Source organism: Branchiostoma belcheri, unplaced genomic scaffold (assembly GCF_001625305.1).
Source record: "Branchiostoma belcheri isolate BF01 breed outbred unplaced genomic scaffold, Haploidv18h27 scaffold15, whole genome shotgun sequence".
NCBI classification, from domain to species: domain Eukaryota; kingdom Metazoa; phylum Chordata; class Leptocardii; order Amphioxiformes; family Branchiostomatidae; genus Branchiostoma; species Branchiostoma belcheri.
The window spans coordinates 2613209-2630104 of record NW_017802935.1 but is presented as its reverse complement, the minus strand read 5'-3'; the positions used below and the strand labels follow the sequence as shown (position 1 = coordinate 2630104).

General features: G+C 39.4%; 3 protein-coding genes across 3 annotated transcripts; 2 read left to right on the top strand and 1 right to left on the bottom strand.

Moving 5' to 3' along the window:
- The first annotated feature begins 476 nt into the window (after positions 1-476).
- Positions 477-7310, top strand: LOC109465437 (ubiquitin-like modifier-activating enzyme 5). Its single transcript, XM_019762708.1, has 13 exons — positions 477-741; positions 1045-1090; positions 1326-1415; positions 1690-1799; positions 2034-2120; positions 2334-2418; positions 2776-2880; positions 2991-3118; positions 3406-3541; positions 3853-3931; positions 4328-4443; positions 5083-5867; positions 6785-7310. The coding sequence occupies exons 1-12, from the start codon at positions 587-589 to the stop codon at positions 5161-5163; spliced, it is 1218 nt and encodes a 405-aa protein (XP_019618267.1). The 5' UTR covers positions 477-586; the 3' UTR covers positions 5164-5867; positions 6785-7310.
- LOC109465438 lies at positions 7022-9063 on the bottom strand. The gene is made up of 4 exons (XM_019762709.1): positions 8682-9063; positions 8097-8194; positions 7431-7561; positions 7022-7200 (listed from the first exon to the last, which is right to left on the bottom strand). Exons 1-4 carry the CDS (start codon positions 8906-8908, stop codon positions 7048-7050), a joined length of 609 nt encoding a protein of 202 aa, XP_019618268.1. The 5' UTR covers positions 8909-9063; the 3' UTR covers positions 7022-7047.
- A 719-nt stretch (positions 9064-9782) lies between these two features.
- Positions 9783-12910, top strand: LOC109465203. Its single transcript, XM_019762349.1, has 4 exons — positions 9783-10914; positions 11237-11355; positions 11746-11833; positions 12063-12910. The coding sequence occupies exons 1-4, from the start codon at positions 9783-9785 to the stop codon at positions 12908-12910; spliced, it is 2187 nt and encodes a 728-aa protein (XP_019617908.1).
- The last annotated feature ends 3986 nt before the right edge of the window (positions 12911-16896 follow it).

Genomic DNA, 16896 nt, shown 5'->3' with positions numbered 1-16896 from the left:
TTCTGACCAAACGTAGATCGCACGCAATAGAAGCTCCAGCTTCTACATGTAGGGTTGGCGGCCGGAGCTTCTATTTCGTGCGATCTACGTTTGATCCGGAAAACTCCCCCCCCCCCAAAAAAAAACCCAGCCGATCCGGGAACGCCTGAAAAGGAGGCTAGAACTGCACACGACTCGCACACAGTAGACTGTTATTGCACTTCACAAATCGCCAGAGGTCGCTGCTACACGGTCCGCATGCGGGGTAGTGTCAATACAACATCTAAAAACTTGAAACTTGAAACGGCGAAAGGTAACAAGAAACAATAATTTCGGTAGCGCTGTGGGGAATCTTACTACGAGCGAGACGCTTGTTTTATCACGGAAATGGCACGGTTCAAATGATGTCCACAATTCTGCAGTTAGTGGACTGGGAGAAAGGGGGCGCTAAAATGTGACCCTAAAAAAGGCTGAATTAATGAGATGCGTGACTGGGGAAACCGGAAGTAAACGTGGACGACGGAGCTGGATTGTCGTCTGTTTGATAGCAACAGTTTTAGCGTTATTACAGTCTTTACAGGACAGCTGGGTTAATTCTGGACTCACAATGGCTACTGTGGAAGAACTACAGACCAGAATAAAACAACTGGAGGAAGAATTGGAGCAAGAAAGAGCTCGGAATCGCGGCGGAACCGATGGGGGAGGGGGGCGGCAGAAGATCGACCAAATGAGCTCGGAGGTTGTGGACTCAAACCCCTACAGGTTTGGCGATGCTTCGATGTCACGGGTCTTAGGTATTAAATACTACAAGGTTTAGGCAAAAGGAGAGCAGGATTATCCTTTGTAGCGTATAAATTGGCATCTAACTGATAGCTGGATGCTAATATCACCGACCATATGGGAACTTAACACCTGCAAATGATTATGCACCTGCAAAATGCAACCCCTGTGATATACTACTCACCTTATCTTTATTTTCTAACGTTAACGTTATACCTCTTCTACTATAAAGTATGTTAATATTAGTATTACGGTACTTTTAACCTTTTTTTTCTTACCCGACAGTCGACTAATGGCTCTGAAGAGAATGGGAATAGTAGACAACTATGAGGTAATATTTTTTATTGTATCTATATACTCATATATATACTCAGATATACATACTCAGATGTTACTATAATACCTTATACAATTTGTGTCAACTCGCAATTGCACATTACTTTTTTGCTCTACCTTTGGACTGCCAGATTTTACCATTTGTTCAAACATGTAACGTTAAAGAGTAACCGTTATTTTAGAAAGAATGCACAATGTATATAAAAATGTGTACGCTTTTGTCCCTGCAGAGAATTCGTGATTTTACGGTAGCGATTGTGGGTGTTGGAGGGGTCGGGAGTGTCACTGCAGAGATGCTGACCAGATGTGGGATTGGGAAGGTAAGGCTGCTCAGGAACCTATCTATGTAAACCCTGGTATGGCCAGGGGGAGTGGGGGCTATAGGATATGACAATAAAAATCCTACGTTACATATGCAATTAGTATGTCAATTCATGTACTGTTTTATTGAAAGTCTTTGATGTACTAGTACAATGTGTTGTAGTCATGATGCTTTTCGTAGAAAATATCACTGTATTTATACTTCATTTCTCACCTTATAGACAGCCCTTAGCCACAAAATTTGCATTGATTTCATTGAATTTTGTGTTTCAGTTGTTGCTGTTTGACTATGATAAGGTAGAACTGGCCAACATGAACCGACTGTTCTTCCAACCTCACCAAGCAGGGCTCAGTAAAGTCCAGGCAGCAGAAATTACACTCAGGTGTGCTTTTAAAAGTTTTAGCCCAAATTAGATACACATATTTCCCAACACAAAGAAAATTGCTGATTTTTTAACAATTTGGCAGATTCCGCAATCTTTGTTAGGCCTAGGAAAATCAATGTTGTATTTGCGGTTTCAGTCAAATGGACAGTCAATATTGATTGCATGGAAAACTTGGGATCTTATTGTAATATTGTAGATAAGAATAATCTGATCTGTTTTGTCTATTTTTAGAGATATCAATCCAGACGTTGAGTTTGAGACACACAACTACAACATCACTACTGTAGACAACTTTCAGCACTTTATGGACAGAATAAGGTGAGTAACATTGTACAGCTGCAATCTAGAATCATGTTTATTTACATGTGATGAATTCTCTTGAACCATGAGCTATTTAGTGGCATGACTTGTACATATACATAACCCATTACTACAGGTATTAGGGAATGGAGTTACAATAACAGGCCTTTCATCTAAAAACAATGTACTGCCCAAGATGTGTAAGATTTTGTTTGATTGTTTTCTCTGCAGCCATGGTCACCTGCAGGGAGACCGGCCTGTGGACCTAGTTCTCAGCTGTGTGGACAACTTTGAGGCTAGAATGGCCATCAACACGGTACAATTGCCAATCCACAGTTTCCATTTTGGAACACAGTAGTGCTTCACTCAAGCTATACTCATTCCTCTACATACACATGTGATGCAAGTAAAACAAGGAATTCCTTTAAGTGGAAAGTAGATGACACAGTTCTCAAGTGGAAATTTGAATAAATGTTCAAATTATTTTTAAAAGTTTTCAGAACTTCAATCTGTAGCCCACAGAAGCATGGCTTAGTGAAAAGCATGGTACAGGAGTACATTGTATACATTTACATATTTATGCAAAACTTTTCCCTTTATTGTACCATGCAAAGGTTCTAGATTTATTGCTGTATCTTGACACTGACATTATTTTACTGTCTTTATTCCATAGGCTTGTAATGAACAAGGCCAGGTGTGGATAGAGTCAGGAGTGAGTGAAAACGCAGTGTCTGGACACATACAGGTTATCAAGCCTGGGGAGACCGCATGTTTTGCTGTAAGTAGTGACTTGACATGTTTGCAATGTTTTCTGACACATCCATGTATTTCATCATTATTCAAGCTAGCCTAGAGAGCCCATAAGTGAGTTTACTACCTGTTTTCCAGTGTGCCCCACCGTTGGTGGTTGCATCAGGTATTGATGAGAAGACCCTGAAGAGAGAGGGAGTGTGTGCAGCCAGCCTCCCAACTACCATGGGCATCGTGGCTGGCTTTCTAGTACAGAACACTCTCAAGTAAACATATCTCTTGTATTAACTCAAAACCAATTCTTCAGATATAAAATGGCACAGTATGTTATGATGAACTTTTCACATCTTAATCTTTATTTAATGTTGCATAACTGAAAGTGTTGGAAGAGAAATTGTTACCCTAACTTTTGTCTATAGGAAGCCCTTTCTTGCTTACACAATTGACAACAAATGCTGGCTACAGGCTATGTGGGGTGGCTTGTTTGCCATCCTAAGATGAAGAATTTTAGGCTATGGTTGTGATACCAGGATGACGTTTGTACACCTTACAGATACCTGCTGGAGTTTGGCAGTGTTACATACTACCTGGGCTACAATGCCATGCAGGACTTCTTCCCTTCCATGTCCATGAAGCCCAACCCAAACTGTGACGACTCCTACTGTACAAAACTGCAGACTGAATACCAGGTAAACTATTGGGTACTACCTTTGTCTTCACACAACTGTTAACAATACACTCTTCAAAGAACCCTGAAAAAGGTATTAACAATGTTTCGGTTGAGTGTAGAGGGAGGACACTCACACACTCACTCACTATCCTGGTTTTGTGGACGAAGAAAGAAATCATGGGCACTGCTTGGGAAAATAGAGATGTAGGAAAGGCCACAAGAAAACAACAGAATAATCCCTGAGCAAAACTTCGTTTGGAGTTTTTACACATTAGAATTAAGAGATAGAGTATGATGTGATAACAGTAGTTTGTATGTTGTGTTGTTCAGGAGAAGCTGGCAGCTCAGCCTAAAGAGGAAGTTAAAGAAGAGAAGGTAGAGGAGGTGGTGCATGATGCTAATGACTGGGGTAAGTAAACATCACTCACAGCAAACAAGGTATAAGATGGAAACATTTTCTTTTGTTGTACATCATCTAGTAGTCTCTGCTTATGTCTTCCACACACTTCTTTATCAAGTTCTGCTTGTATAGCCAAAGTACATTTTTTGTTGCATTTATGATGACAAGTCTTTTGCTTTTAGCCATAAGCAAAGAAATCCTGTATGAAAAACTGTTCTGTCATGATCAACATTGCAAGTCAGGGCCTCTTTGCTTTCTTATTTAGGCCTTAAAAACACAAGACATCCAATACGTCTTAAACCTAGTTAAGTGAATAAACTGAAACACTCATGAATGATGAGTACTGTTTGTTATTGTCTAATATATTGCATGTTGGAGATCTAAACAAATATAAACCTCCTGCAGGTATAGAGTTGGTAGCAGAAACAACAGAAGAAGAACTAAAAGCGGCGTCACAGGGACATGTGCCTGAGTTGGTGGAGGGGGTGCATGTAGCCTACATCAGACCAATGACTCAGGAGGTAACTTTGACCTTGTACTATTCTCTAAATATTACATTACAACACATTAATGTTGAGATAGAAGGAAATCAAACGTTAAGCATATTTTTCAGACTTTGACTCATGGCAGACATTAACTGACAGTTAGAACATAGGCATGTCACTGCAAACATTGCTGAGCACATATGCTTGCACAAAACATGGAAAATAATGTGCATCGCAATTTGGCAAAACGTTTCGTGTTTGCATATACATGTACATTTATGAGGATGATATCACGTCTCTAGTTACCAAATGCTGTGTCGGCATACATATTCAAGAGACAAAATTCTAATGTTTGTTGACGAAACATCCAACAGAAACCGTGATTATGCCAATGTGCTCCAATGTCACAAACTCAAATCAATCAAATTAGTTTATTGCACAAAAGCATATTGCAGCTCATTTACAATCTGACATTGGAATAATAAACTAATTGTAGCAGTGTGCAACAAATCTAAAATCACACTAAATGTAGTATTTCAACAATACAGTGTATGTAGCTATACAAACTTAGTCAACTAATAATAGCTTGTAGATGATTTGTCTGGGGGAAGTCTCAGTACATTAGGTAGGCAGTTCATGTCAGTTTGTAACTGCAGCTGTTGTTGTGTCCTGTAGGATGAGGAGGGAGCCTCGGGGCTGACAGTTGACGATCAGGAAAGTCTGGAGGATCTCATGGCCAAGATGAAGAGTATATAGCACTGCATTCTGGGAGAAAGCAAGGCATGCTGGATATTTGGATGAAAAGTTTTACTACTAAATGGAACACAAAAAGCAATCATTTTGTGTACCACGCTTTCGAAGTAAACCTAAAATGTCACAAAATACACAGTATAATCACAGAATTTGCTCTGAATGGCTGAAACTGATCTGAAAATTAGCAAATAAAAAAGGAAGGTTCTGTGTAACATGAGCATTCCATGAAGAGGCCACAGCTTGTCAAGTTTAGAATGATCTGTTACAACTCACACAGTGCCAACAATATGTATTTCAGACTCCTCACAACATGCACAGTTATGTTGGGCATGAAATGTTTGGAATACAATTGACTGGAAAAACAAAAGATGTATATCTATGGTGAGGACCACACACTGTCCTTGCAGCATGCTGGACTGTTAACAAAAATAAAAGTCAATGGTAACAACAATGACCTAAAGGTGGAATTGATGTAGAGTTGTTGCAGTCCTGCCAAGATTTTGATGAAGCATGATAAAACATTCCGTAACATTCAACAATGTTGGACTTGATACATGACAACAGTAACCTTACTGGGGGTTGCCTGGTATTACAAAAGGATATCAGTTCATGTTTTTGTTCTTGCCTAAAAAGTACAAGCTGACAGAACCGTAAATGTCTTGTAACAACAGTTGTGAGTTCTGGGAAAAAGGCTTGGTCAAACAAATGTAACAAGAGTTCCACGATCTCATACCTTCGCCAAATGATGTTAACCCTTGTGGTTGACAAATTATACAATTTTAATCATTGATTTTGTAAATAAGAACCCCATTTGCATGGATTATATCAGTTGATCATATTCTACACCCAATGACAGCCTTATCTTAACAAAAATGCTATTATAGCACTTCCTCATAAATTATGCAAATGAGGCCATGATTGAATAAATTATGTTTGTTGATGTTCACCTTCACTTAACTTCCAAATGTGGCAAGTATGAAATTCCCAGCAGTTACAACTATGAAATTATAAAATTTTGCCATTTATTATGCAAATTAGGTCCTCATTTACATAATCTATATCCTCAGATGTTTTTTCTCGTTCTCACAAATGTCACAAGTGTTTCATAGGTCTATTATCAAACAAAGCAGATTTATAGAATTTCCTCATTAATTATGCAAATTAGCTCCTGATTTGCATAATTGTCATCTGATCATGTCAAGCATCACTTCAACTACCTACATACCAAAAATCACGACAATCCGTCAACCGGTTCTTGAATTATCCTCCTTCGAAAAATTTTCAACAAGTGCTCCTGCAGTTCCAGAACAAGCCGCTAGGGGACCCAAACTCATGTCACTTCTTCCCTATCCCAAGAGCTATCTGCCATCCAAAATTCGTGACCCTAGCATGTCCAGATCACGAGATATCAAAACCGGAAGTTCTGCTGCAGTACCTAGGAAAGCCACCAGGGGGCCCAAAATCTAATCACGTCTAGGTCTCATGAAGACCTACCCACCTACCAAGTTTCATTCCAATCCATCCACCGCTTCTCGAGTTATCTTGCTAAACCACACACACACACACACACAAACCCACACACACACAGACAAACGCTACTGAAAACATAACCTTCTTGGCGAAGGTAACAAATATACAATTTTTTGCATAGCAACTTTGCTTCACTGCCATTAAGAAAGCAGCATATACATGTAGTAAGTTCAATGTAGCTGCTAGGTAACACAAATACATTGAATTACATTATTTATGAGTAAACGGAGGTCTAATCCTGTCTAAACCCATCTCATCCATTCATATCTTGGTGCATAAATCCTAGGTACATTCCTAGGCAAAAAGGATTCCCCCTATCACTACATCTTGATGCTATATTTCATAGTTGCAGTTTCATCATGTTTTTGGAAAGTCCCAGTGTGGGTCAAATCCAATCACCATCGTCTCAATGACAAAAACAATGAAGCCGTGGTAGATTTCCTCGTACTTGATGGTGAAGCGATCCTCCAAACACTCCTGTACGGTAGTGAGGAAAGCAGTCTCTATCGCCTGTAGGGTGTTGAGAAAGAAATAGATTACGTTTTCTTTTGATCATCAACAAAATTTAAAGCTGATCACTATCTCAAACTGTTGACAAAAATGTACTTACTTTTTTACCTCCAAGATGGCCACCTTGGACAAGAATTGACTACCTTTCGCTAGAGTACTAAATATTGCAGTAAGATACATGTATAAGGAAGTAAAAGCAGGAAAAGATGAACCAGTCCAAGCAGACGTACCCACACATCCTCTGGTGTCATGACATTCATGTCAGAGTGCTGACGGCCGAGTTTTGTCAGCTCACAGATCACGTGATCAAGGTCGCCCAGGTTATCTATGATGTAATCCAGACTGTCAAATATACGATCTCCTGCACAAGGGAAAATATTTTTGTCATTCAACATTAGGTATCATCAGATTTCCCTGTCAGTTGTAAAGATAATTAAAAAATGAAATCCTCATGCAAAACTGGTACATCATATTTCTTATCCCTCATAACATTACATGCAAGCAAAAAAAACAAAACCATGATTATCTATTACTCCTGCAATTTATTCTGTTGTCAAAGTCACAAATGAAAGCACAGTTTCATTTCCAAGCAAAACTGTTGAAGATATCACTTGCTCCTTAAACAAATGTAAGAATCATGTCCAATCTGGGATAGAACAGAGTCATTCAGCACTGAGGTGAAGAAGGTTATTCAGCACCAAGGAAAGGGACAGTACAGGGTGGGGAAATGTTCTTCGCCAAGAAAAGGGATGGTACAGGATAGTAACGGGTGGGGGAAGGCAGTTCAGCACCAAGGAAAGGGAGGACACAGGATAGTACAGGGTGGGGGGAGGTACTTCAGCACCAAGGAAAGGGACAGTGCAGTATAGTTCAGGATTTGGGAAGATCTCTCTTACCCAAGAACTTGACGTAAGGGTTAGTTGGTATCTCCTCATCAGTAAGGAGTTTTAGCCTTGGCCACTTTCGACGTAAGCCAGGGTTGTCCTGTAGCATTCTGTGAGAACAAATGCGTGATAATCAATAGTTAATTACTATGTGTTTTGAAATCTATTACGCATCAAAAGTGTAAATTCTGTAGACTGCAAATTGTACTGAACTGGACTGGCCTGATTAAGTATGGAATAGATCTAGTCTGGAAGTTGAAATCTACTGTGATTTGCTGGTACATGTATCCATGGATGAAGGCCAAACCACTGATCGCTCTCACATTTTTATTATAAAGCACAGAAGAGCACAGCATTGCGGGTATGCTAATCTTTTTTAAGCCTTTGTCCATACATAACTGTGTCGTGACGGGGACATGACTCCCACAGCTGTACATAATCAGCTTAGCCATGATTTCATGATCTTAATACGCTACTAGAAAACCCTACAGTTTTTAGGAAATTTGTACTGGGCAGTTTTAAGTACATCTGCTCCCATAGATTTTCCCAGTTCACTACACGTAGTAACCAAGGCTGCCCATAATGTTGTATATTTACCTAAGAAACATGGTGCTGGCTGCCTGGTCTCCTTTCCTGGCCACAGTCTTCCAGGATTTCTGCAGGTAAAACTTCTGCCAGGCGTCCAGCGGCAGACGCCAGTCCTCCCGAGCACCAGGGCTGCGGTAAAACTCGGAACGATCCTTCCTTTTCCTAAGTAGGAAAATAATAAAACCAGCTACCTTTAGATTTAGACGTGTATTAAATTCTATGGATACGTAATGCATTGAGACACTTGATGTTCTGTCGGCAAAAGGTGTGTAGTTTTGTTTGCAAAGTAATAAAAAAATTCAAGCAGATAAAGCTATAATAAGTATATTTCAATCGACGTCTATATTCTACATACATTGTATTGACGTTTTCCCTACCTTACAACTGAGAGCGTCTGGGCGTCTGTTGACATGTCACATCCCATGTTGATTGGAGGCTTCTTTGTTACTTCAGATTCAGCTGAATAGTTTTCAACGGTTTTCACTAGAGCACCAACAGAAATGACTGTTGTGGGTTTCAGAGACATGCATTTGAAGGTTACCCAATAGTGATTCATTTAAGATGTGTGAACTCTACTCTAACCTTAGGACTGCCTTACATGTAAACCTGTTTTACGTACACGCGTGAAAAGAGCTTAGTGTGTAGAAAGGGCATGACCCAACATTAGCCTTGACAATGACAACATCAACGCATTAAAACAGGGCCAATAAAAGTGATTTCTGTCAGGATTTACTGCAAGACGTGCAGTTTTTTTATTTTCTTTCTGCTCCGAAAACGACAATTTGAATGAAAAGGACTGGCTTTTCCTATTACATAAGGCTGAGAGGGTGGCTTGGGGAATAAATTGTTTTGTGAAATTCTATTAATCTACGTTGTAAGGCTGTTAGAATTGGCCAGACTAATATGAATGTATTTAGGTCGACAGAGCGCTTGTAGTTGTGTGAAATGATTGTCTACTGACTAGTTTGATTGTTCCACAACTATATAGCCCATGGGTAGGTCAGAGCAACAGTCACAAAACAGTAAGACTGATATTCCTGATATTGTGAGCGTCGTCACAAGAAGAGCGGTACTGGAGATGTAGTCGGCTCTGTAGATGTTCTGACTCTGATGGATCCAGTAACAGCTGATGATTCTGACAGCGGCACCGGCTGTAAAATACCCACCAACACACAGGACACACAGACAGACCTGTCTCATCCTGACTCTACAAAAGAACCTGTAGTTCAACCTGAGATTCAATCCCAGCGCCGCTCTTACCGGGCCGGTCTAGAGGGACAAACGGACATCTCACCCGGACACGTGGGAGACCCGTTACCGGACGTCCATAACGCTTCGTTTGAACAATATGATCAAGATAACGGACCTAATTTCCACCCTGACAACGGTGAAGCACATTCACCGCTACAGGCAAACGTTGCAAATATATACTATACAAACGGTGGAAAAACTGAACAGAATCAAACACTTTATGTTGATAATCCACTGGTAGAATCAGAAGAACCGCCAAAAGACATCTACGATACTGAAGGTCATAACACACAAAGCGTAGCGCAACACCGACTGTTGGGCACCTGTCACAGAGAAACACCAGCCTCTGTCTATCAGTCCGGTCGAGATGCCGACGATGCCTGTATGGACAGACCAGGTGTCGGGATCTGTGAGACAAACAGCAAAGCAGAAGACATCGATCATAGTGACATTGAAACAGAGACTGTCGTTAAACAGTTGAAGGATGTTGAAAACTCTAAAACAGACAGTGGTGAAGCCATGTCTGATGACGAGTGGATCCGTCCATATGCAGTGGCGTATGATCAGTTCGGTTACAGCAGGACACATGACGAACAAGGGGATGTTTTCCCCGATGTCCAGCCGTACGCCGTTGCTTATGACGATGATAAAGAACATTATGAAAACCAAACATCTACCGGCCTTGCTGTTGGCAATGGGGGCGACGAACTACGCCCCAACCCTAATAATGGGAACGCGTTACTTCCAAACCCTATGTACAGTGGTAACGTGTTACATCCCAACCCTATGTACATGGGTAACGCGTTACTACCCAACCCTATGTACAGTGGTAACGCGTTACTACCCAACCCAATGTACAGTGGTAACGTGTTACATCCCAACCCAATGTACAGTGGTAACGTGTTACATCCCAACCCTATGTACAGTGGTAACGCATTACATCCCAACCCGATGTACGTCCCAAACGGTGCACAGCCAAGGACATGTGGAGGTAAGACATGTTACCAAAATTCTTCCACTTAGTTACATGACTCTGCTAAAATGTCATTGGGAACAATCGCATACCTATTGCTAATTGATGTAAATTGCAGTGTACAGTACCAGTATAAGGTACAGGCGGTTTTAAAACACCTTTTTTATCACCTCTGTCAAGCAGGTTGTGTCTTAGCTAGTAGTGGGGATTAAATGGTTTCTAAACGGTTTGGCTCAAAATGGTATGGCTGTTTTTTATTTTTACTTTTCTATAGAGGGTAGAAGGTAGTAGAAACAACCTTTCATTAAGAAAAGGTCTTCCTTTCTGTTTTTCTTTCCAGGTCAAATTAATGGTTGCGTTATCACTACAGGTGTGACCTTTGTGATACTGATGATTTCTGTAGCTCTCATTGGAATCTTCGTGCCTGGGAATTCGAAGCAAGACAGTTTAAGGGCAACAGTGAGTTGTACTTCATTTGTATTTTCGTACACATAGTAATGATGCTATTTCTTTGTTTACTTACGGTATGTATATTACATGATTGTATTTTTATTATCCATTTTCAATATATTGTAGCGTATGTGGTCCAGTGGTTAGTGACCCTCTCTCCGGAACTAGAGGTTACTCTCCCAACATGCACGCTCAAGGAAAGGAAACATGCACCTAACCAATAAACTAGCCAATGGCAGTGAACCTGTTAAAAGTTGCTTGAGGATTTTTTCCTACACATTATTCTTGTCATTACACATGTAATGTATACATTTCTTCCTTGTCACGACCAGTGGAAAAACTTGGCCTTCTGAGACCTGAACTGGTTTGCAATTTTTTTTTCTTTCGGTTTTGTCTCAGACCTGGCCGGACCTCACTTTCACAGGTAAAACTACAGACCAAAGCCGACATGTGGACAACACGTCACCTCAACCAACCAGCACTGAAGGTAATACATACAGGGACTTTACACACGCATTGGATGGGGGAAGAAAATGCCCAGAGCCTGAATGATCATTATGAAGAAGCCCATACTAGACAGTCACTTGTTGTGCCTTGCACCAACACTGAAACTCTTACGTCAATTTACCGTAACAATTATTAATGTAAGAGAAAATACGTTGATGATATGACTGTAACAGTAGATTGATAGATAACTTGATCTTTTTCTTTCTCAGGAAAAGAAACCGATGAGCTTGAGGTGAAACAAACGACAATTGTTTTCGTTAGAATGGGACATGAACCCGGCACGTTTAATGGGAGAGAAGGTGTTGTCGTGTCGCCTAGCAATGAGATATTTATAAGTGACGGCTTGAACAAGCGAGTTCAAGTGTTCAGCATGAAGGGCGTCCACCTTCGACAGTTCCCCACCATCACGTCAGAAAGCGACTGCCGGTCGATTTTACCCAAAGACATTTCCATCGACGGGAAGGGCCACCTGTGGGTGATCGGTGACTGTAGACCGTCACCGTCAGGACGCATTGTTCGGTATACAGAAACGGGACATCACATAACAACCCTTCACCCCTCCCTGCCTAACAATACTTTCTTTGGCATCGCAGTGGACGCACTTCGCAGTCATGTGGTAGTGACAGAAGCCTGGCTTGACTATTCAGTAGTAAAGGTTCTGCATTTTAGCGGCGCGGTTGTTCGCGAGTTCAGGGTCCAGCAAGGTTCGGATCACGTAGAAGCGGTCACTGTAGGACAAAACGGAAACATTTTTGTAACCGACCACTGGTCAGAGGTTCACGTGCACGTGTACAGTGAAACCGGCCGTTATCTGTTCAGGTTTGGAGATGAAGAGAAACTAACAGAAGTCACAGGAATCCGTACAGACAGTTCCGATAACGTTCTTGTAGCGGACGGGGTCGGTGGGAAAGTGGAACTGTTTACAAAGGACGGGCGGTACGTTCGCACAGCCGCTTCTGGTTTGTTCTTTGCGGACAGTGTAGCAGTAGCGCCAGGGGGACAGCTGGTAGTAACTAATGGTGAAAATAATACCGCCACTATATTCCCACACTACTGATGATTGAAATCTTTGTCTTCAGATGATGAAAACAATCTGAATGCAGTTTTGAGCATATCTCACTTGCCCTTCTCTTTTTCTAATTCCCGTTCAGGACTTCAAGAAATCATAGACTATTATGGACACATTGAAGTACGTTTTGTAAATGATCCCATCCCTGAGGCGTCGCCAAAAATCACATCGTGCATGGGCTTTCTTTTAAATTAGTACTTTTGTAACGTAGTAATGAGTGTATGTAATGTTAGATCTTGATGTATGACGACGCTAGCATACTGTTAAGCTGATTTATCGTTCTGTCCTTAATCAAATCTCCTCTTATTTGGAACTTTTATTCAACCTGATTTGTCAGGATAGTTTTGCCGATTTGACTTCTTTTTAGGTCAGGTATGACGTGACGAAATATGTCTGAGACATGCTTTTTCAAAACGTCGCAAGATGCAGGACCTTTCGGATCAAACAGAATTATTTGACCCAATTTTCGTCTGCACGAATTAATCAAGGTTCAGAAACCGAGGTCCGAGAATAATTACTATTAATTTGTCTTGTGTGTGTTTAAGTCATTGGCTAGACTCAAACTGATCTAATTTGTATCGAGATCCCGATTGAAAGGGATTGTTTATTGATATGTTTGAATGATTTTACGTTGATATCAAAAACTGTGCGTGGAAGTACATGAATAGCTAGAAAAGAATGCTAGTGCACTCTAAATTCTACGTCTGTCGTGTGGCGTATACGTATGATATATAAATTTTATATATCATACGTATACGCCACACGACAGACGTAGTTTCTATCATTGTCGTGACAATCTGTGAAACGAGCAATAAACTGATTTGTGGTAATTTTCTGGGTACCAATGTTTTCTTAAGAGATAGTTGAATTTGTAACCATCTGTTTAAATGCGAAATAAAGTCTATAGTAATACAAACTACAGATTTTCAAGTGTTTATCTGCTGTGTAGTTATAAAGTAATAAATTTAGGGGTGCCAAAGAATTTATCAGAATTTTACGGAATTCATACGATCTTTACTAGGAAACATACGAAGTTTACGGAATCCATACGATCCATCACTAGAAACATACGAAGTTTATGGAATACATACGATCCTTACTATTATATAAATTTGGGGTCATTTGGTGACTTGCCGCCGCGATCACTAGTTTCACCGATTCCCAGCCTCGTCCTGCTATTAGGTCTAAAATACAGGCTACTTATATCTATGTCGTGAAAGAAGCCAGCATAAGTGCAGTTTGGGGTTTAGCAGGGCAGGATAAGCCCTTAAAAGTCTTTGAAACCAAGATATTGTAGGGAGAATATCGCTATGATAGTCCGCCATCTTGAATTTGCTGCAAATTAGTAAGGATCGTATGTATTCCGCGTAATGGATTGGAGTTATCTTGGAGTCAGTGCATTCGCATGGCTTCATGGGTAGTTACCACATGACACATGCGCTTGTCGCGAGCTAATTAACATAACGTAAATATTTCTCTGGGAAAAATTAAACAATTTATTTACTTGTGACACGGTTGGAACCTCTTTGTCTCACATGGTTCCTACTTCCACTCATTTGGGTACATTGCTGAACTATTGTACACACTAACACCGCAGTACGTTACGTATGTGTTTCAATCGATGCAAAATTACCGATATCATAGAACACACAAGGATCGAAAGCAGCAAAATATGATATTAAATCTGGTTATTTCCTTCAAACGTGCGTCTAGCTACGTTAAAAATAGGTAGCAATGTGGAATTCTTGATGTGATCACATTTTGTAGCTGAGAAAAGTGGCGAAAAACGTAGGAAAGCTGTGCTCCAGAGTTCAGCACCAAGGACAGGGCTAATGTGGTTTTCTCAATGATTTTGCCCCTCTCCCAACCTCTTAACTAGGAGAATTCAATTAAATGACACAAATGATGACACATAAAGAGAGATGGTTATTCAAGAGATGGTTTTATTTTCAAGAAAACATGAAAGTTTTATTTTTTTTCTGTTACTCATTGTCATAATCATGACAAATCTTCAAGTCAAAGATAAAATGAATTATTCTTTCATTAGAAGTCAGAATATTTTTTGTAGTTCAAGTAACAAAACTATTCACAAATAATCATATTCTTCAATAGGATAGAAATCAGAACAATTCCCTAATTCTATACAGTTTAATACATGCAACTCTCTGGTAGAGTTATACAGGAAAAACACATAGTGCTAGCACAAGAAGTGCAATAACTAATACAACTTTCAAGTTCAACAAAGTTCAGTATTCTACTGGCAATCATGTTGCCAGAATTTTAGGGGAAAAAAGTAATGGATGTAATATATGTTTGTATATCATGACCTTCAAAATTCAACAATTACTTGTATTTTCTTAACTTACTACACAAAACTTTAACTGTACAAACCTAAATGCACTGTGGTATAATATACACATTGTGAATTTTCAAACTATCATGTGCCAAGCTGAGCTCCATTGACAGTAGTAATAACAGAAGTTTCCCTAATTAAAAAGGTGCATATTTAACGATGAAAATCAATGATTGTTATAAAAATTTAATAGCATTCCAGAATGAATGTATGTGGATAGAATAGAACAGAGTAACATTTGTATCAGAAGTGTTAAAAAATAACTTTGATGCAAGAGTTTAACATTATACTATAGAAAAGGATGAGTAGCACAAAATCAGTGTCATTCTTATTATTTTAAGTTACTATTTTTTCTAGGCACAACAAGGGTGACACCAACAGAAATTCAAAAATATTTCAGGTATGAGAGCTTGATAAGCATCAATATCACAATAATATGAAGAAATTTTTTTTACATCTCAGGTGGTGGAAGAAAGGCTAAGCAGAGTTGGGGACCAAATTCACAGTTTATAAGAATAAACCAATTAAAAAGTATTTTCCAGAAAGAAATCAAAGCAGAAGTATGCCTCTCTGGCATCATAGATTTGTAACATATAAAATTTTAGCATGTTTGGAGGAAGCTTATTAGTCATTTTAAAACTTTTGACAGGAGGTACATAGCATTCAGAAAAATATACTTTCATTGATTATATGTAGAAGTTGGGATAGTACAACTCTGAGTGCTTAAGTGGTGGTCTAGTCATTTAACTTTTGACAGAAGATACATAGCATTCTTATAAATATACTTTCATTGATTATATATAGGAGTCGGTGATACAAGCCGTTAGTGCAAAACTGTTCAACAGCAATTCAATGTTTTAACATTTGACGCAGGTTGTATGTCTTAGCATCAAGATAAAAGAGGCAAACTAATCAGGAAATGCAATGCAAGGAGGCTGCATGAAATAGAATTATATTAAAGTTTTGAAAAAAAAACAAGCTGCTAAGGCAGGAAGAGAGGGCCCTGTGGTGATACAGATGTCTTCTGTGACATCAGAGGATCTTAATTGTGACATTCAGAAGGAGCAGCATTGTGTGAGATATCAGCATATTGTGTAATGTTGTATTAGATTGTTTGGTCAATCAGATGATACAGGTCCACAAGTTTTACTCAGTTTCCTTTTTTGTAGCATTTAAGTTTATTTTTATACATCTTTCTATAATTGTGGTATTTTTTTCTCATAACCTTGGAAAACAAACTGAACCTGGCATTACTGTTCTAATTTGAAGGTGATAAAAGATTAGGCCAATGTAGCTGTCAAGTTTAAGTTGTAAGCTGTAAGTTTTGAAAAGAAGACATCTTTTATGGTTAAGAATTATGAAGAACAGACAATAGAAAAGAAAGGTTATAGATTATTCAATGTCATAATTTTTATACAAACTTCTTCGATATGCATTTGAGAATTTCAGAAAGGTCCTATGTTACTGCTATCAATACTTAAGTACTAAAAACAAAATGAAATCAATCTAAAGTCAGGTAAAGAGGACTGTATAATATGAGAAATGTTTCATAATGATTATATTGTAGGAAGGAAATTAAGGTAGGATGAGAGAACAGTAGATGTCTATGGGAGGATCTTAA

What these genes read in the sequence shown, in the direction of transcription:
- LOC109465438 (XM_019762709.1), bottom strand. Translation starts at nt 8,908, where the DNA reads ATGCATTACGTATCCATAGAATTTAATACACGTCTAAATCTAAAGGTA. An exon ending in CCCTTACGTCAAGTTCTTGG is followed by an intron (nt 7,562 to 8,096) that starts GTAAGAGAGATC and finishes TCCCTTGTGCAG; the next exon opens with GAGATCGTATATTTGACAGT. An exon ending in TGACACCAGAGGATGTGTGG is followed by an intron (nt 7,201 to 7,430) that starts GTACGTCTGCTT and finishes AACACCCTACAG; the next exon opens with GCGATAGAGACTGCTTTCCT.
- LOC109465437 (XM_019762708.1), top strand. Translation starts at nt 587, where the DNA reads ATGGCTACTGTGGAAGAACTACAGACCAGAATAAAACAACTGGAGGAA. An exon ending in GCAGCAGAAATTACACTCAG is followed by an intron (nt 1,800 to 2,033) that starts GTGTGCTTTTAA and finishes GTCTATTTTTAG; the next exon opens with AGATATCAATCCAGACGTTG. An exon ending in AACTGCAGACTGAATACCAG is followed by an intron (nt 3,542 to 3,852) that starts GTAAACTATTGG and finishes TGTGTTGTTCAG; the next exon opens with GAGAAGCTGGCAGCTCAGCC.
- LOC109465203 (XM_019762349.1), top strand. Translation starts at nt 9,783, where the DNA reads ATGGATCCAGTAACAGCTGATGATTCTGACAGCGGCACCGGCTGTAAA. An exon ending in ACAGCCAAGGACATGTGGAG is followed by an intron (nt 10,915 to 11,236) that starts GTAAGACATGTT and finishes TTTTCTTTCCAG; the next exon opens with GTCAAATTAATGGTTGCGTT. An exon ending in TCAACCAACCAGCACTGAAG is followed by an intron (nt 11,834 to 12,062) that starts GTAATACATACA and finishes TTTCTTTCTCAG; the next exon opens with GAAAAGAAACCGATGAGCTT.